Source organism: Centrocercus urophasianus, unplaced genomic scaffold, assembly GCF_019232065.1.
Source record: "Centrocercus urophasianus isolate 14NV4802_14NV808 unplaced genomic scaffold, USGS_Curo_1.0 seq_18, whole genome shotgun sequence".
Classification (NCBI taxonomy): domain Eukaryota; kingdom Metazoa; phylum Chordata; class Aves; order Galliformes; family Phasianidae; genus Centrocercus; species Centrocercus urophasianus.
The window spans coordinates 18,346,430-18,367,125 of NW_024884733.1; the positions used below are offsets into that span (position 1 = coordinate 18,346,430).

Consider the following 20,696-nt stretch of genomic DNA (forward strand, 5'->3'; position numbering starts at 1 on the left):
TGATAAAATAAAAAGCTTTTGGCTCTGTATTACTGCCAAGCTTGCATCGAGATGCAGTAGGTCTCTTCAGTGTGTGTGTGATAATAAATGAATATCTATATTGATGGAAATAGACACGTGAACTTTAAGTGGTCCGAAGGCTGCTCCGAGCCCTGTATGGAAAAGGAGCACTATTCCTTGCTATGTAACTGGTGGTCTGCTGTAGATAATCTGTTAAAAATAAACTTAGTATATTTCTTTTTTTTTTTTTCCTTTTGCTGAAGCTTGAAGTTCTTTTCCTTGTGCTAAGACAAACTCTTAGATGGAATTTGGCTATTTGTAGTTACTGCTTTGAATTTTTCATCAGTATAGATTGTCCTTTTCTTCTGAAGCATTGTTGTTTATATCGTTTTGGCTATTTCATTTCTAGCCTACACTCTAGAAATATTTTGTCTTACTAATGTTCAGCTTAATTTTCATTGTGTCTTTTGCTGATCTAATACACGCGCACAAAAAAACCTCAGAACTAAGTGTGGATTAATCTTTTCTTTCCCTAGGTTAAGAAATGGAGTGAAATTCTGCAAAGTGCAAAAATTTCCTGAGGTACTGTTATTACTTAGACTTTAAAACACTTTTTCTGCTTGATTAATAATGTGGTAAGACTGATGAGTTGCATATGGAAAATTGTGTTTATAATGTGACATGATAAAAGCGTATCTTCGTGTTGCTTTTTTTTTTTTTTTTTTAAGAAGTGAAAGAATGTGAACCTGGTGCATAAAACAAATAAATTTGCAGGATGTGTTGGGTTTTTTTCCTCTGTTGTTCTCAGCCTGCAGAACTTAATACTCTGATCTGTTCTGGCTGTGCTATTTAACTTATGCTGTAGAAGTCTTCTTCAATAAGTCATACTTGAAATTTTTTTGTACTAAAAGTAATCCAATCTTATACCTAAAAACATGAGTCAGTGTCTGCAATAATCAAGAATTAATGTCTCATGGTGAAATTGAAAATATGTCCATTAAGGAAAAGGTATGTCTTTACTGCTGCATCAGTGTAAGTATCAGTTCAGGACTGTCTCATTATACTGATAGTAAAATAAGTCTTTAATAAAATTACAAATTCCTTTTGAAATTTCTTGAGCTTCAGTTGATTAAAATAACGTATTTGTGGAATGCGGATCTTGAGATAATTTTCTTAGATCACAGAGAAAAGGGATCCTTTTGGGACAATAAAACAAAGATGGCACGTTAAATTATTGTTGTTAAAAATCAGACAGCAGTGAGTGAGCGATTCTGTTGATCCTTCTTACAGATACTGTGCATTCATCTCAAAAGATTTAGGCATGAACTTATGTTTTCCACAAAAATTGGAACCCATGTGTCCTTTCCATTGGAAGGCCTTGATCTTCAGCCTTTCCTTGCGAAGGACAGTCCAGCTCAGATAGTGACTTATGATCTCCTATCTGTCATCTGCCATCATGGAACTGCCAGCAGTAAGTATAAGGTTAAATGTTTTGCATTTATTATTTACATCAGCACTTTTGTTTAAAAATAATGTTCATGTACTGAAGAGTTGAATAGTTGAGAGTGGTTAAGTTTAATGTTGGAGTTAAGTTCTGTAGTACAAAAAAAAAAAAGAAAAAAGAACAAGTTTCTGAAATACTACATATAAAAGTATATATACTATTGTAGTGAACAGTACAAATAACGATGAATCCCAGCAGTTAATTGGCTAGCTGTTCTACATAACTGTTGTTTGTCTAGAGATTTTGATGCTTTGTATACCTTACTTTATTTGAAATGAAATTTCCAAAGCAGAACTAAGATAACCATTCTTTTGGATGATTTCTGTCAGTTCACCCCACAATAGGGAGTGGACTGTGATGAGAGTAGCATTAACTTCTTAATGCTTTCTGTTGGGTTCATTTCTGCCTTAGCACTTTCAGCGTTTTTAAGATACAGAAAATCGGAGAAAGGAAGGTTTAAAGCTGGAAGCCTTAAACTTCATAGGTTTTTATAAAAGTTACCTAATCCCTTCTGTTCCCCAGACTTGAGGTATTCATTCTGTAATGATGTTGCTTTGCCACTATTCTTTCTGGGATACTATTTGGAGCTTGCTGAAGGATACTTCTATTAATCAGTTTAGTTGATACTTAATTATTGGGATATGTATTTTAAAATTATACTATAATTTAAAATGTATTATGAATAGTATTCAAAATAATGCATTGTCTTGGTATCAGATAGCAGTTACACATCTGTGCTAATTTCTATTAAAAAGTATGAGATATAAAGAGGTCATTGTGGAATTGTTTGACAGCCCCATTATGATTTGAATGTTGTGACTTAGGAATATGCTAGATGACGTTGCTTGAAGAGTTCAAGCAAGAGTCTCTGTTGCTTCAGTATGCTGAAAATGTTGTCTGACTTTCTGCTGGCTGATAGAAATGCAGCAGGAAGAAAGGAAGACTGATCTTAAACTTGAGAAAATGTAATATTCAGGTCCTGACTTGCCAGCAAGTTGGTATTTCTCTGATTCAAAAGACTGGCCTTTTTTGTACTTGATCTGCTTTGCATGAAAATGAAGAAAAATGGCAGCTTTGCACACTAACTAGTAACTCTTGGTTCTAATGCTCTAGGTGGACATTATATAGCTTATTGCCGAAACAATTTAAATAATTTGTGGTATGAATTTGATGACCAAAGTGTCACAGAGGTTTCAGAATCCACAGTGCAAAATGCAGAAGCCTATGTGCTCTTCTACAGGTAAGAAATTAAAAGTACGATGATAAAAGTATTAGTCAGGCGTGTAAAGAATTTTTTAAGCAATCAAGTCTTCTCATTCAGCTTTCAGAAATTAGCTGCTCTCCAAGAATTACTAGAGAAGAATTGGACCTATCAGAAAAGCCTGTATTGGAGAGAAACATAATTGTTCAGTTATGACCTTAACACTTGCTCTATGACTGCTAAAACACGTACACAGTCAAAATGAAATCTAAATCTGTACAAATTAAAAAAACATATATTAAGATGACTAGAAAGAGCTCTAAATAATTCATTACTAGTTCTAAGAACTGCGTAGTTCTCAATTAGCAGAAAAGAGTTCTGCGTTACAAATTTAGCACACTGACTCCGATGTTAGAGCTCTAAAGGGGATCATGGAAACTTCAGCAGATGGGATATGGAACAACAGGGATTTTACTGTGTTGTAATTTAATTTCAGGGAATTTTATAGACTAGTATTTTCCTGAAAGTCAAAATGAAAGGCAAGAAGTCATGTTATTATCATCTTCATTCTAGAGAATTCTTGTACTTAAGCTAATAAAAGCGACTTACCAGAAATTTAGAATTTGAAAATTGAGTTATTAGCATCAAATTTCCCTGGAAAGTTGACTGCAAAAAAGCTTGTGTCAGAGTTGCAGAAGAAATAAGATGTGCTCTGATAATGTTTCTACTGGGATCATGCATGCCTGCCACCATCTGAGCTATGCCTTTGAGTCTGACTCAAAGGTTTTCTAAAAGGAGTGTGGAAGTCGTGTTGCATTGCCAAGCGAGAACACTGAACTCAATTGTGGGCAAATGCATTAAAATAAAAGAATGAAAGAACACTGTTCTTAAAGTTTGGTTTTAAAAAAGAATGAAGCCATAAAATGCTGCCACGCATTCAAAATAGAAAAGTGCTGAAAGAATATCTAAAAAGCTTGTTGGCAGTATGTATACGTTTTTGAGTTACATCTGGAAAGTACTTGTGGCATGTAATTCTGTAATGTGACCCTCTAAGTTCTTTGCAATGCATTTTGGTGGTGGCTTTAGCTACACAGGAGAAGTATGAGAGATTTTTCAAGTTAAGTAAACTACATCACACCAGTGAAAGCTTGATGTACATCTGTAGCCCTGGTAATTTACTTGAAAGTCTGTTTTCTTTATCCACGAAGTAAACCGTCTGCACTTTACACAAGAATGTATCTTTATGTAATGATTATTATTTCTGTAATAGGAAGAGTAATGAAGAAGCTCAGCGAGAGAGACGGAGAATATCAAGTCTACTGAATATGATGGAACCAAGTCTTCTGCAGTTCTATATTTCAAGACAGTGGTTAAATAAATTCAAGACTTTTGCAGAGCCAGGACCAATTTCAAATAATGACTTCCTTTGTATGCATGGAGGTGAGACATCAACTTGTAGCCATATAGGGATATAGGCTTGTTTTAATTAAGTAAATTATCATAGAATGGCTTGGGTTGGGAGGCACCTCAAGAATCATCAAGCTTCATCTTGTATGAAGTCCTCCTATTTTTTTTCTCTCCACGTTTTATTTTTATTTAAGCATTTTGTAGGTAAGCTTTCTTGTTCCTTTTAGAGAGGAACAAATTACCTTATCTGCTTTTTTTTTTTTTTTTTTTTAATAAACAGTTATATTCCCATTTTAAAAATCTTGTCATCATCCACAGTGCTTAGGTCTGCCAATATTTTCCTTAGCTATGTGCTAGAAAGAATGGGAAGGTTTTAAATTGATCTGTTGGAGAGTGTCCAGTAGATAGAAGTGTTGTAAGTAAAGTAGTAGATGTTATATTTTGTATGGGAGCATAAAAACCTTACTTTGTGCTAAATGCTAATAAAAATTAAATATTATGACAAAACCTATATCATTGTTATAGCTATTCTCTAACATAAAATGCCCTTATATTAGAATAGCATTCAGAGATGCTTCACCTGCTGCTGAACCAAACTTTTAACGTAGGGATATTGTGCCCCTCTAGCCATTCATAGTGTGTATATATGGGAGCCATTGTGGCTGTGCTTTTCCTTCTGCGTGGTTACAGCAGATGACTTGTACTAGTGCTACAGCTACTAGATTTTCCCCTAATCAAAGAATCCTGTCGCTGCTAACCGTAGACTTCAGCTCAACATTTCTGATTCTGCAAGCCCCTCTATTTTTTCCTCCCTCAGCATTTCAATGCTTTCAAGAATTCATGTTGTTTGAAGTAATTAAAAAAATGCCTATAGCAAGTAAATTTTGAGAAGACTCTTATGTAACTTGTTTACTTGCATAGACAGTAATTCAGCACTCGTACCATTTAACTGTGTACCTTAAGAAGCATTTTGCAATCAGTGTTTTAAAAAGGATTCTAGCCCTTTAATTTCTCCTGTCGTTTGCTTCTGCTTCTGTTATAAACTTTTTAACCTCATAAAAACCTACAGTGAGAGTGGTCTTACTGAATACAGTCATGTGTTTCAGTATGATGAAACTTTTTTCGCACCATTTCTTTGATTTCTTTGAATTTATTGAAAGCAGGTATTAAGTAGGCTGTACTGTAAACTCTCTCCCAAAATGTCTTAATATGGAATTTGTAAAAATTGTCTTTCTTTTCTGCTTCTGCAGGCGTTCCTCCCCACAAAGCTAGCTTCATAGAAGACCTGGTTGTAATGCTTCCTCAAAATATATGGGATAATCTGTATAGCAGGTAAGTTTTGCAGTGCAACTGAAAAAATCAGTGATACAGCTTGAGAGAAAATACATGCCCAACAGCAAGGTAAAAGTTCTACGTTTAGTGCAATTAGTATCTCAGAGAAACTTGTGGGCTCATCAGTGTCGCTTTAGTCAAAATGTATTCTTCAGAGATGCAGTCTTAGTTTCAGAGTGAATATGTTCCATGTAGCACAAAGAGACTTCTAGAGTTAGTGACTCAGAAAAATACACGTACTCTAAGCACAAAGCTAAGTGAAGGGATGGCAGACTGCCAGTTTATATAATTTGCTTGTGCAAGGTAATTCTAGAAGCCAACATAGAGTGGAGTGGTACTGGGATAATGCTCGAGCATTAAACTAATAAACATGTATGGTATGTGCAAAATGATTCAAAGTAGGTCAGAAGAAGTATGCTTTCAAGAGGTATTCTGAAAGAACTCTCTGTAGCAGCTTCCTGTTCTCTTATTGGCTGGAAACAACTTTTATTTTATGCTGGCTTTGAATGTATAGCTTCAGCTGCCAGCACTGTTTCAAAACAACTTGGATATAAACATTCCATATTAATAATCCATGCTTTTTCATCTAGGTCAGGTGTAAGTGCTTGCTTATAAATGAGGGGTTCTTAAGATACATATCCTTTTAACGTAATAGGAAACTGTAGAAGAGTTTTCCTAATAACCTGCAGTACAGGCCTCTGTATTGCACCTGCACTAAGTAAACTTGGTTGTTAATTTCTGACTGTGTAAGCACTCTAGGTGAAGTTCTGTTTGTGTTTTGGTAACCGCAAGGGGAAAAACAGAAACAGTATTTTCTTCAGCTTGCTTCCACTTTTCTAGACTACTAAATTTTTCTTCCAACTAACTGACAGTTTCAGAGTTTTCTTGGTAAACTCTGATGTCGAACTTAAACCGTTTGATAGAAAGGTCTCAAAGACAGCAGGGTACCCAGGATTTTGTGAGTAACCTAGTAGTAGGTAGAGAAAAGACATAAATATTTAGCAAAAATAATTCATCCTTTTTGTCTGGTCTCCTGACCAGCACATGTACTCTTCAATACAGAATAGCTCTGAAGAAGCTTTATTTTGCTTTTTGTCATATTGTTATATGGAAATTATAGAAGAGTGTGTGCCATGGCCACAGTGGGTAAGAAGAATTCAGTGTGAAGAAAATGAACATGATGAAAGCTGACTTTTACTGAGGCTTTCATACAAGATGCCAATCAGTACAAGCCCAGGCACATTTATTTTGCTACTCATCTGGCAATACTTTTGTTTGGTTACAAAATCTTTGGAAACAGAATTGCTTCAACATGAAATAGTACGATCTATACTGGACATATTTCAGTTAAGATTTGTGGACTTACCCACAAGACTTAAAACTTCAGTCTGAACTCAGCATTGTCTCCAGAGATGCAGTCTAAGCGGTAGGTGAGTGTTTTATTGAACGACTTACTAAAAAATATATCTTTATTAAGATTTATTTAGTGGGCTTAAGAAAACAATTCATATACAATTTTATATACAAGTGCTGTTGGACTCAATTAATGCTTTAGTGTTCAGTTAAGATACAGGGTTCTTGTATGTAAGAAAAATAGCATTCCAGATTATTTTTATTGATTGTTGAACTGTAGATCAAAAGGTGTGCGGAGTTTGGAGGAAAGGCATGTTTAGAACTTCTAAATTAAGTTATGTTTAAACTCAAAAAATACTCATATTTCGTGAAATACTTCACGCAGAATGCTATTTTATGTGATGTAAGGTTTTTTTTGAAATAGAATCTAAAGTTTTTAAGAGAAGCACAGTGAGAAAAGAGTATGACTGACAAAAAAAGAAGTCAAATAAGATGGCTAACGTGGAATATTCTTATCTCGACAAGTTTTTCAGCGTAACCTTTGCGCTGAAGAAATGCATCTCTTAATGCTGCTAGACATTCATGGGTATTTTCTTCATCAGACTTGTAGTTTCCAGACCAGCCAATGCTGCCCGTGTTCCTAAAGCTGCGTGGTGCATATATACATACATTTATATATTCTGTGCTACTGTGTAGCAGCGGCCCTGAAGACTTTCATGTATGCGGATGCGCACAAAAAAATCAAAGGAGGAGAGATGCATGAAGCATAACTTAAGAACAAAACTAAAAATATGTTAGAGACCAGTGTTGGAATAGTAGTGAACTGATGAAGAGTTTGTCTTGGAAAAGAGAAAAGGACTATGTCCATAAGCAGTCCTAGAGGTTTTTAATAAAATCACACATAGTTTGTGTATATGTATAAAACAGAATACCTGCTCACCAACATGTTTTTTCCAAGTAATGCCTTTTGAAATATATGATATGCCAAGATCTTGAGATGATTTAACTGGCCTTAGGTAGTAAAAAATTGAATACGATTATGTCTTAGGATTAAGTACACAATAGTACTAGCTAGGAAGATAAATCATGACAACTATAGCATCACTGGCATATTTGAAGTCTGATACACATGTTGTAAGAAGCTGATGTTTGTGATGTCCACATGATCCTTTTTATATAATGGTTTCCCCAATGTTGATGTTGTTTTCTTGTTTGGTGGTTTTCTGTAATAATTTATTTTTACTGTCACTACTTACTGTTGCAGGTATGGAGGAGGACCAGCTGTTAACCATCTGTATGTTTGTCATACTTGCCAAATAGAGTCTGAAAGACTTGAAAAAAGAAGGAAAAATGAGTTGGAGATGTTTATTCGGGTAAAAAAAAAAACAAAACTCTTTCCACTTTTCAGCATCATCTGATATTCATCACTTGACACAAGGAGTTATCAAAATTTCATAGGCAGTTTCTGTAACAAATGGACTTTACTAAGTGTGTGTATACCTGTACAGAATCCTTTCCTTTCTTAATAACAATGTTCTTATGCTACCCCACACAATTGATTATGCAGAAATACACTTCAATAAAAAAAAGGCAATTTAAGAAACACAAAACATTTTCTCATTAGCATGTATACTGAGTGCAGCCACATAAGCTACTTTCCTTCATATGCTGCTGGTGATCTGTCCTGTGCAAGAAAATGATCTGTAGTTTCTTAAAGAAAAAAAAAAAAAAAAAAGTTTGTAAAAAATTTAGGGCTCCGAGAAATAATTTTTTGTTAAGAAACATTTTTTTTTCCACTGATGCATTTAAGTCTGCAACTTTGTCTGTAGCTGTCTTCTGTGATGTTGCCTTGCAAGAGGAACTTAAACAGCTCAAATTGATATATTTTTTTATTTATTTGCTTTAATTGGAACAAAGTTCTTAACATGTTTTAATCTAAAGCAGGTAAAAAGTTGTGGAAAGTCCTAGTGCATGAGCTCATTGGGCCTGTTCAGAGTATTGGGAGGAGAAAAAAAAAAAAAAAAAAAAAAAAAGAAAATATTGTTTATCACATAAAAAACCTTACATAAAACAGATAGCAAATCTTCAATTTTACAAAATTAATTCTTCAGCTTTCTTCTGCCATGTGAAAGTTCGACCTTTACAGTAATACAGTAATTATCCAGTAGCATTTAACTGGTAAGTGCTTGTGCTTAAGAACCAGCCTGCTCTTGTTCTCAGGAGAAAGAAAGTTCTTGAGTAGAGAACAAATCATTTTTTTCAGATGAAGGCTACTACCACTGTGTCAATCTCATCTCAGGAATTCACCAAAGACTTACTGTCCTGATGGCCTGTCATTCTTCAAAATGTTCTGTAGCAGTATAGTACTATGTTGTTATAATTAGAGTGGTTGAAAGAGTTTAAAGAAGAAGCAGCTAGAAAACAAAGCTCCTTTTTCCTTACAGCTTTATAGGGCATTCCAAGAAGAAGAATCTTCATCAACTTTTTACTGCATCAGTATGCAGTGGTTCAGAGAATGGGAAGGATTTGTAAAAGGCAAAGACAGTGGTAAGCTATGCTTTATTTCAAAATACTAGTTCTTTTCTTATTTCTTTCTGCACAGTAGCAATATTTTTGCATGGTGTTTCTACTTTGGTAGAGAGATGGAGGAATTGACAGCGAGAGAAGGCAACAAAAGTTCTTAGAGCAAGCATCTAAGACATTGGTTTCATGGGTTGTAAATATGCCCAGGAATCAAATTGCAAAGTACAGTCAAATGTTGGTTATTCACAGTAGTGGATAATGGGATAGCTGAGGAAGGAACATTGTACATTTGTGCTGATGTGGAGGGTGGTGGTTGTAGGCAGCAGCAGGGGTACAGATATATGAGGGAGGATGTATTTTGCAGTACAAACTGATAAATAATGCTGCAGCTTCTGCAGGAAAGGTGATCTCACAGCAAAAACCTAAAGATAACTGAGTAACAACCATAACAATATAGCTTGAGTGTTCTTCAGGTGCCTCTAAAGATTTGAAATGGAAATATTGATAAAATGATAAAACAGACTCAGATAAGATGTAGAACAATTTTGGTAGGGGTGAAAATGAGGATTAATTTGATGTTACTTGAAGACGTGCTGTACTCATGAATGTTTTGGAAAACTTCCTCTTAATTAAAATTCTGGTTATCTGTTAACAAAACATACTGTGAGGCAGTACAAAAAGCAAGCAGTAAACAAACTAGCTATTTCTCCTTCCATTTGAAAATGAAAACTCCAATCTGCCTTTTGTTTTTTGCGCTGTTCCTAACCATCCTTTCTGTCACAATAGATCCCCCCGGTCCTATTGATAATGCTAAAATTGCAATAACAAAATGTGGAAATGCTGTGCTAAAACAAGGTAAGTGTCTGACACTACTGCAATGTTGGGTTCCTTGTGATGATATATTGTGATCTATCAAGTTCAGTAAACTTATTATGAATTCTTACCTCAAACTGTTATGGTGAAATGATGATACCTAATGAATCTGTACTCTGTTTTCAGAACTAAAAACTAGATTAGGACTGCAGTTGAGAAACTGGCAGTTATTCAAAGGCTCATTTTTTGAGGGAGAAATACGTTCTCAAAGACTTAATGTCTCTAATAGGCTAATCCAAATGTGGATGAGAGTTTAAAAGGAGATGCACAGTACCTTTAAAATGGGCAAATTGTGGTTTAGGCTTTGTATTGCTTTGTTTTTGTTGGGTTTCTCTTCTCAAAGTTAGAGTTGCTTGGCTTTTAGATTGTCACTTATCTGTGTGTTTTTATTTGAATCTTGAAATTAATTTGAAGTGAGGGCTGCTTCTGATAGAAGGCAATCATAATTAAATATTGTTGCTCATTTTTTTTTTTTGCAAGTTACTGCTGTATATTACAAATTTTCTCTGACGTGCAAGGATTTGTTTTCTTAATTATTCTCCAGTGAAATGGTCAAAACCAACCATCTATTTGAATAATTGTGGGTACAGAAGAAAAAAACAATCTAATGTGGTTATCTTTATGAAGATTTCAGACTTCCTCTGGAAGCATAACATCAATATCAATATATTATATATAATATTTAAAATGCTCGATTTATTGCAGTGTTGAAGTTGAGGGAAAAAGCCAGCTACCAAGTGAAAGTCAATTTAATTTAATGCTTCAGCATACTGAAGGGACATACAGGTGGCAGTCACTGGAGGTCAGTAGGTTCAACATGAATCTTGCCACTTGTGAAATGTGAAAAGCATACTGAAAACAGAGTGAATTATTGCACCCATGAGTTTTTGTAGTTCATCTTAATGGTTTAAGCTCTCAACACAGAAATTAAATGTAAGTCTTCAAACATCAGACTGATGTTTAGTAGCAACATAAAATCAGATTAGAATTCATACTAAAATAGGCAGTTATTAACTCTGAACTTCAGCTGTTTTGGTTCAGATTAGGTAGAACTAGGGTAGAGATTATGAGGAGTAGGCTGTGGAAAATTCTAAGTTGTGAAGAAAAAGAGACGAGCGCCACTAAACAGTATTCTGTGATCCTGTGCTCCTGACCCCAGTTCTAATGAGTTGATGTTTGCTGTGCCTGTTCAATTACACTTGACTGCTGGAAGCTTTATAAGGAAATGAACTACTCCTGTGCCTGCAGAGGCAGACTTGTTTTCTGAGTACCTGAAAAATGTAAAATTCAAACATAACTTCATTAGTACTGATATAGGATCTGCATCGTGACTTCCATATGAAGCTTTGCATGGCTAAGTCGGTGTGGATAAACAAACCTAAGCTCTTTGCACCTTTTATTTTTGGAAATTTAGGAGGAGGCCTGCTAGAGCAGGTGGCAAGGAGTGAAAACATAGGAGACAGGGAGAGAAGCCTTGCTATTGTTTTTTTGTTTTTTTTAAAGTAGAAATTAGGCTCATTGAAACTTTTTAATAGTAGTGACAAAAGGATATTGCGAGAAACTTGTAGTAGTGCAAGTTTTTAATGAGTTGCTTAAAGAAAAGATGTTTATTCAGGTAGAGTAGAAGTTTGTTCTCTTGTTATCTAGGTTAATGTGAAGAATGCACTACAATTTTATCAGACAGGATTACTCTGGTAAAACATAGAGGGGTAATATGCTGATGTTCCCTTGCTCTTCTGAAACTTTTTGAGAATCAGAAAAGACTGTTGAATGCTGACCTGGGAAGGCAGAGAAACCTCTAGCTGGAAGAAAGAGATGATAAACAGAGACTTAAGTAAACAGAAAGAAGTCAGCCTGACTCATTACACTGCCACACACTTTTATTCTTTGTGATCACTATTATTTATTTGGCACACAAAGCTTGAATCCTTGCAGTTTACACAGTAATGGATGGGAATTTTTGTTAATGTGAATCCTTCCATAGCAGGAAGCAGCCCCCCGACTCTAAGACCTATCAGTTAGCTTGATGGATACATTTCAGATAAAATGCTTCATGTGTTTTGTATTTGGGGTGTGTTAAGAACTGGATAGTTTTGAGAGCAGATAAGTTGTAAGAATGAAGAAATACAATGTTAATACAAAAAAGTCCTTGTGTTTGGTTGCTGGCAAAGGAAAAAGTGCAAATTAGATTATTGTTAAATTTGAAATATGTTTTTCTTCTTGTATCTGTTAAAAGCTTCGAAGAGTCACGATAGAACTGTTTTAAATAGTAATTAAAACTTTTAAAATGTTTGCAGGTGCAGATTCTGGACAGATATCTGAAGAAACATGGAATTTTCTTCAGTCAATCTATGGTGGAGGCCCAGAGATTATACACAAACCACCTGCTCCTACAGTAGAACCTGATATCTTGCAAACAGAAGAGAAGATTGAATTAGAAACTCACTGTCTGTAGCTACTGAGGAAAAGACGAATTTGTAAGGAATCCAGCTTCCTTACAAAATGCCCAAAATACATTCCTAAAAGTTTTATTCTCTTGTGTATTGGAGGCACATCTCACTGGGCATTCATTAACTACCGAAGTGTAAGTTGAAATATACATTGCAATTTGTTTAAATGAAGACTGTTTCTGTTTTGGAAAGTGTGTAGTTTGTTCTTGAAGTGTTTGATCAGTGGAAAACACTGTCATTTCTGGAGTTTTCAGTGTAAGTCAAAAACCTGTTATATCCTTAGACTTGAAAAATGGGAGCAAAGTTCTAGAGATGTTATATAACCCTCCTGATTGGGCTTCTGATGCCTACGAACTTCTGCCTTCTTGATTGTAAAGTCTTGACAATGCTAGGTATAAGGAGAGTATATTCTAAATGGATTGTAATCATTGATAAAGAAAAAGGATTTTAATTTCTTAAATGCTCAGGAAAAAAATTCTCACTTATTTTGCACTGTAAGTATATAAAATGAGTAACATCCAAATACTTAACATATTTGAATGGATCAAACATTAATGTAGGTTGAATATTGTTTTAGTCCGCGAATGTCATAAGTTATTACCTGCTCAGTTCTGCATCTTTAGGCTTCTGTAAGTCTACAAACCTGCTAGCATTAATAATATTTGTGAGAAAAAAGATGTAGTCTTCTCTAAGGTAACGTTTGAGAGCATGAAATGTGAAATGTAAAATGATTATGGACATGAGTGATATAAATTTCAGAAGTTAAATTGTCTGGTCTCTTGAATTATATTCACAGATAGTTGCTTTTGAAGATTTTATTGTATTGTTCATTGGCATGATGACCTATAATGTGAAAAGCTGGATGAAATGTATATATTGCAAAACTTTACTAAATGAGTCAGATTGGAATGCAGAATGGCACTTAGTCTTTTCTTGGCCTGATGGTTAACAAATAAGCAGTGTTATTCGAGGCTACTTGTTTGGTTTTTTTGGGGGGAAAAAAGGGGTGGAGGGGGAAAAACAACCTTAACGTGGGGAGGGGTTGGAAGCTTTCTCAAATGTTTTTCATTTATTACATCAGTATAAAAACCTTGGAGTAATACTGTGATATTGTTCCCACACCCATATATTTCCTGGCTACTTTATATTGAGGCAATGATGTAGACAGTTGTATAGCTTGTTTGAAAAGTACTGATGTAACATTCTTCTGGCTAGTTTTATATCTAGTATAAAATGAAACTTGTGTTGTACTTTATAAGTACTTAAAGCCATCGTGGTTAAAAAGCCTCCTGTAAGAGTCCCAGTATCCTATAACCTAAACTACTGATGTGTTGGATAGGAGGTTGAATAGAACAGACTGCCCCAGTAAAAATTGCAAAGGAAGAAAGGCTTGATGCTGGGGATATTAGCTTGTCCAAGGCATGAAGCAGTTCTGTGTCAGATATTCTGGGTATTACAGCAGATCAGACAAAGAGTCAAAATCCAATTGTAGAGGAAAAAAAACAAAGCAAAACAAACAAACAAACAAAAAACATCCGATGCAAGGCACAGGAGGTAATTATTCTGCCCTACTTGGTGCTGTGCTTGATTGTGAGATTTCATATGTACTGCTCCCAGTTTTCTTAAATGAGTAGGAATATCTCCCTCAGTAATGGTGACTCAGGTTTAGATAGAAATATTTCTAGGTTTCTAATAGTCTAGCAGTTCTGCAGAATTTTTTTCCACTGCAGTCCCGAACTGTGGTGTACATAAACCACTAATGAGATGCTTCAAACTAGCTGAGTTGTGAAGTTCCTCTGTCACCTCAGTGACAGGCATCCTCACACTACAACTATTTGTCATGCTAACAAAAAAGGAAATTCCCAAGTTTGCAGGGATTAAATGTGTCTGTGTTTAAGATGGTTCCAAAAAGATGACTGCCTTGTTTTTAGCACTTAGAGAACTTTATGAAGGATTTTATGCCACAGAAATGGAAATAGCCTTTTAAAATAAGACAGTGTGGGAGAACTCCAGATGGATTACTTGTGTATAGTGGAAGGCATGCAGCACTGCAGTGCTTACAGGAGAAAAACCTGCACTGTGAAGAGAGATCTGATTAATAGGCAGAGGAAGAATGTATCTCAGAAAGGGGGCATAGAAATGATTTTTCTCCATAAGCCTTTAACCAGTCTTCTTAGATTGTTTGGCCATTTGTTTCCAGTTGAGGAAAGACAGCAGTGTGTTTGGATGCCATGGAAGCTGTCATTTCATGAAGGGAAAATTCAGTGGAGGCGTTTTTTGAGGCTTGGGAGTCTAGATTTGAGCTATTAACTCAACAGACTGCTGTTCAGTCTGGTCACTTTAACTCTGTCTTCTGGAGAAAACTGCCTGAGGAGTTGAATAGCTGAAAGTTTGCGCTCTCTGTGTTTTTCAGGGTTTGTTGTTGTCTATTTATTTATCGCAAGTAGTTTAGCTAAGTGTTTATTGGAACCTCCAGCATCCAGAAGGATGCTTCAGATATTGTGTAAAGTAAGTGAATGTATAACTGGGGGCAAAAAGATGAACCAAAGAGCTGTTGAATTAGTAGCAAAACAAGGCATTTCTACAGTATACTTGAGAGCTCAGAGCTAAGTAGTATGCTTAATGAAGCAAGTTAGTTGTAAAATTATTCCTTGTTACTGGGATCTTTTACTGACTTATAAGCCTGTCTTCTTGTTTCTGGAATATTAGGTGATGGAGGAAGTTCTAGAGATGATTATGATAAAAATTCATTTTTTTTATTCAGAAAACTGTTTCTGTAGGCTGAATCTATATTAGTCCTATGTCTGATGATGGTGATGTGTTTGTATCAATTTATGTTTGAAATGCACAGTCTATTTCTCCTGTTCCTTAATTGGCTGGAGGCACTACAGTAACTATTTTTGTTTCTGCTCTGGAATAGTGATCTTGAGTAGATGCATCAGATAAAGGTTTACGTTTTTAAACAGATAAATGACTCTGGAATTCTATAATGGGTGTCAGTCTTTCTGTCAGCCTGAAAGCTTGCTAGGAAACTTAGAGATTCAATGCAATGTTCAGTAACTCTATCAAGGGAAGATTAAATGGAGCAAAAAAGCGTTTTTACTAATGCGTATCAGACAAGATCACAGTCAATTTTGGTAACTGCATACTTTGAGAAGTGTTGTCGTTGTCAACTGTTGAAATGCATGAATGCAGCAAAAACATGTTTGTATGCATCTAACAAAAATTGCTGTAGGGTAACATCTCTCTGGTACGAAATCTGCCAAATCTGAATTCAGGAGAGAACAGATACACCCTTTGTTGCCACACGTCCCTGGCTGTGATAAGGAGATCTTGGCTTAGAACTTTACTGCTCTATCTTCTAGATACTGTACTGTGACTTGCAACCTACTATATGTGGTTGCATGGAAGCTTCTTTTTTATTTTTATTTATTTATTTGTTTATTTATTTCAATTTAATCTCTTTTCCCCCACAAAACCGTATTTCATGTGGAAGTTCTAGTCTTTTTTGCTTTGCCTGGGAGTTGCTTGGGAATAGTCATGGGAATTCTGACTGCTCTGCCAATAGAGCTATGCTGATTGGAGTTACCTTCTGACCAGGCTATCGAAGTGGAGATGTCTGAAGATTGGAGCCAACAAGTAGTAGTGTTAGTCCCTAATTTGGAGGCACAGAATACTCAAAGAAGTCTGTCCTTTCAGCATAGGACAACATTCAGTGATATCTGAAAGAACTTATATTTCGAGCCTTCTGCGAGTGTGTATGATCCTGTATTTTTTCAACCCTACAGCAGGCTAGTTTCATATGACTAGCTGTTCAGTTAGCAGCTTGTCCTATCAGCAGTGGGGTATCAGCAAAAAGAGTAAGGAATATGCTTAGCTAGAGAATACATTAAGTGGATGTAACAATTTTGATTTGTGGAGCAGAAGTTAAATATGGCTGATGTTTTCTTATGAAATCTGGTGTAATTTAATGCGCAGTGCTAATGCATTATGTAAGAATCCTGCTTTTCAGATTCAAAGCTCAGAAAGTAACTGGCTTTTAGTAACACAAGTTATCCTGTGATTTCTCAGAAGGACTAAATGCAAGGAGCTTCTTTCCATTTCGCGTTACAGACAATTGTTTCTAATCAGTATTCACACATAAGCTAATTTAGAAAAGCAAACCTGAGATTTGGAAAATGTACAAAAATTGTTCAGATTATCTGATTGAAGAAACAAGCAGATTCTTCTTACTTGCCATACAATCATTTTACACCAAACTAAGAAAATCCTGTTCCATTTATTCCTTTTGAATTCCCTGTGTACATCTGGCTTAGTGCAGTCTAAGCAGTTTTCTCACTGAAAACCTTTCAGCTCTTCATTTTGCCCAGGAAATGAGTAAAACAACTAGGCTTTTTCATTCTTCCAAACAGATGGCTTTTCTGGCTTCCCTCTATACTTAAGCCATCCAGAGCTGACAATTAGTAGCAGGAAGCAAAGTAAGAATTCTAGACTTCTGAAGTGTCACAAAGAGGGACAAATTGCTTTCAACATTATTTCACCAAAATTATCTATTTACAAACTCAGTTTATCTTATTGGATCCTTTTGGAGTTGGGGTCGAAAAGAGAAAAAACATAACTTATTTTCTTGCATACATTCTGTAATAGATATTGCCATTTAAAACACTTGGCTGGTCTTAAGTTAATAGCTTCAGCCTAGCTTTCAGTGATTCAACAAGGCGATAAAGCTTTTATCCTCTGTAAACGTGTGAGCACTGCCACATCATAAGGTAAAAATGGCCCTGTTTATACTGCATCTAAAATTACAGTTGTTTGCTTACAATAGCTGAGTCATACTTTTCATTAAAAAGCTGGTATTATCACAAAATTTTTCTCTCCTAACAGTGTGTCAGCTGAGATATGCAGATTAAAAAAAAAAGTCCATTTGTGAGGAACAGATCACGCATTGATTGTATGGATTCTTATGAGAGGTTTCCTTGTAAAGGTTGTTTATGGGTAGATTTAAGCAACGGGATCTTGATACTGCAATAGGAAACTCATAAGCTGAATGAATAAGTAAGTTTTCTGATTGGTTTAAGACTGAGTTGATTAGCTAAGAGTGAGTTGTGCTGAGCTAGCCCTCATCCATTTCAGGATGGTTTATTAGGTTTGGGCTCAACTGGCTTCAGGAAGTCTCTGCTCTTGACCAGGACTTACTGTGCAGCCACCAAAGCAATTCCCCACAAACTACTCAGTCCAATACAGCTCTCTTGAATAACAGCAAATAAGCCTGAGCTGAACTACAGAGAAGAATTCAACTGTAATCTCCCTTCTGCATGATGCTGTAGAGCCAGCATAGATCTTGGAGCAGTGGCTGAGACCATAAACCCTGTGTTTAATAGCAGCATCGGGTAGGCAAATGCCCTTCTTGGAGCATACTGGAAAAATACCATAACTAACCTAGCTGTCCTTCAGATCAGTTTCTCAATTGTGCTGAACTGTGCAGAGTGAGCTTTGTTTTGACAAATGTTAGGAAAAAAAAAAAAAAAAAAAAAAAAAAAAAAAAAAAAAAAACACATTTGCTTTAATAATGGAAAAGCAGTTATGCTGTTTGTTGATGTTAAATAGGTGGAAACAGTGATGCTACCACTGAAAGCATGAGTCCCGTAACAGCTCTGTCAGTTCTGGACCTTATGGTCTTGTGCTCTATGCACAAATATGAGCAGGGGCTCCAGTGAAATGGTGGGGATCTCATTTTGTGGCTAATAGTGACTTTACAGGTGGGGCTGACTCTTTTTTAGCTTGTCCCATTGTAACATGAGGAAAAGCTGCCATTAACACAGTTTTCCCTTGCTCAGAATGGTTTTGTTTTGTTTTTTACTACCACCAGTGGCAAGGCCAGAAGGGTTGCTACTGCATTGTGAATTACTTGAGGCTGCCCACAGCAAAATATAGTTACCAGTTATTGGTGTATGGCATAACTTGCTGACGGATAAAATGGTTGTACCAAAGCTTATGGATTAGGTAGGTTATATAAGTAGCTGGGGAAGGGGAAATGTGTTACAGAAATGTGATGGTGCTGGGCAGGACCATATTCCTATAGGCTTAGGAATTGTTTAGAAGCTACTACAGCCTCCTGCAGGAAAGGAGCTGCCAGATAGCATGAACAAATAGAAAAAGTTTGAATTGTGGGGACAACAGAGTCAAAGTAGAGCTCCATCCAACCAGCTTCAAACAAAGCAGGTTTCTCAGGGTTTAAATGTAAGTTTTCTTGGGTGGAGACAATAAGTATAATAAGAATAAGCATAGTAAGTATGCTTGATCTCCTTATTCTGCATGGCTTGTTTTTTTTTTTTTTTTTTTTTTCCTCTTTACATATAGTTATTTTCCTTTAGGAGGCTTGCTGAGCCAAACTGCCCTGTGGGTACGCAATTGCTGGATTCATTCCAGTGAAAGCAGGGGCATATAGAGGTGGAGCACAGCCCAGGAGCATCCCCTTCATTAACAGGAGCCATTACCAAAAGCACTGTGCCATTAACAACGGTTGCTCTGTTATCATCTCATCACTAGATATTATTGCTTCTTAAGGAAGATAGCAGAGCTTAGCATTTAGACACTCCTCAGTGAATTCAAAGCGAATCCTGGTCTCGGGTGTGGTAAGGCAATATGGTTGGACTGGTTCAAACTTGTTGCCAAAAAGTATCTTCTGCCAAGAGAGAGTAGTCCCGCTCCTCCCCACTGCTGGCAACACCTTTGCCCCAACTTCTCACATGCTGCCTCTGTTGTCCATCATCCAAAGCAGTTTATTTCTTAGGTTATTAAAGCCCCAGAAATGGGAACAGCTCCTTGGTATCTTAAAGATCTGATTTATTGGGTGTTCAGATGGGCACCAGTGCAGTTAGGGGGGGAGGGTGTGGGGAAAGGGTGCTGCTTTGTGTCAGCGGGCTGTCAGATCAGCTCTGCTGTATTGCTCAACTGCGCCCTTCGGCAGCCATGGGAACTTGAACAAAATACAATAGATTTTGCTGTGAGAACACTCAGTTCTACTGTGAAAGCGCTAGCACTTGGCTGCAATGCAATAATGTCTTCAACTGCTGCAGCTGTTGAGCTGAGCAAACATATTTCTGCACTGATCGCAGTCAATGCTTACAGGTGCTTCTGCAATAACAACACAAAAGGCTCCACTGCTCTTTAAGATTTGGGCACACAGACAGAAAGCTACATGAAAACAGCAGCAGAGTCAACAACAAAAATTTCCTTCTCCCTCTTGTGGGATTTCTGTTGTTTTGAATCCCTTTGCAGGATTTCCAAGTCAACAAGAAGAAGGGAAAAGTGGAAACCGCTCGGGAAAGTGGAAAAGCAACTGAGGTTTTTATGCAGACTGCAGGACTGCATGGCCAGACTAGTAATTGGGGCAATTATGGTGTTGTTAAATGGGAAAAGATCCTTTCCTTACAGAAGCACAATCAGTCTGACCGCCACAGCGCCTTTCCTTAAAAGAAATTGAAAATATTTTTTTCTAGGTAATCTTCTATTACAGAAAGCTTATTTAGTCTAGGATTTTCCAGTAATTTGCAGAGTTGGTAGAGGTTCCTATTATAATGTTTTTATTGCCTTTCATAAGCATTTACATAGAAAACTGGAATATTTTGATCCTCGTTACCTGAAGCTCACCAAATACATGAGAAAAAAAAAAAGCCTCCCCCATAACAGCGGGGTTAGAGGAGAACGAGAGTTACACGATAGATCCTCTCCCCTTGGGAAAAGGCATCGGTAAATAAAGTCCCACCACGTAAACAGGCTGACTCGCAGGGAACGAGGAGGATGCCAAAAAAAAAAACGTGAACGGTTGATTTTCAGCCACCGTCCAGAGAGCGCAGGACGGGGATCCGCGGAGCAGCGCTTTCTGGGCTGAGAAGGGGAAGGGCTCTCCCGGCAGCACGGCCCCCGCCGCGCGCTCCGGGAAGCGGTGCCCGCCGGCAGCCCGCAGCCGGCAGCCCGCCGCCCGCAGCGATCCCGCCGCGCCCCAGCCGCTGCTGCCTCAGCCGCACGCGCGAGCGGCGCCGCGCTTCCC

At 36.8% G+C, this 20,696-nt stretch overlaps 1 protein-coding gene across 4 annotated transcripts in view; it reads left to right on the forward strand.

Annotated features, from left to right (window-relative positions):
* The window catches only part of USP33 (ubiquitin specific peptidase 33), a 35,582-nt gene extending 22,026 nt beyond the window's left edge, over nucleotides 1–13,556 (forward strand). For all 4 annotated transcript variants that reach the window (XM_042819593.1, XM_042819595.1, XM_042819596.1 and 1 more), the window contains exons 16-24: nucleotides 537–582; nucleotides 1,291–1,471; nucleotides 2,618–2,744; nucleotides 3,976–4,145; nucleotides 5,363–5,444; nucleotides 8,062–8,170; nucleotides 9,242–9,344; nucleotides 10,107–10,175; nucleotides 12,491–13,556. In XM_042819593.1, the coding sequence (XP_042675527.1) occupies nucleotides 537–582; nucleotides 1,291–1,471; nucleotides 2,618–2,744; nucleotides 3,976–4,145; nucleotides 5,363–5,444; nucleotides 8,062–8,170; nucleotides 9,242–9,344; nucleotides 10,107–10,175; nucleotides 12,491–12,648 (1,045 nt within the window). In that variant the 3' untranslated portion in view covers nucleotides 12,649–13,556. The remainder of the gene's footprint in view (nucleotides 1–536; nucleotides 583–1,290; nucleotides 1,472–2,617; nucleotides 2,745–3,975; nucleotides 4,146–5,362; nucleotides 5,445–8,061; nucleotides 8,171–9,241; nucleotides 9,345–10,106; nucleotides 10,176–12,490) is intronic.
* Nucleotides 13,557–20,696: the final 7,140 nt, after the last annotated feature.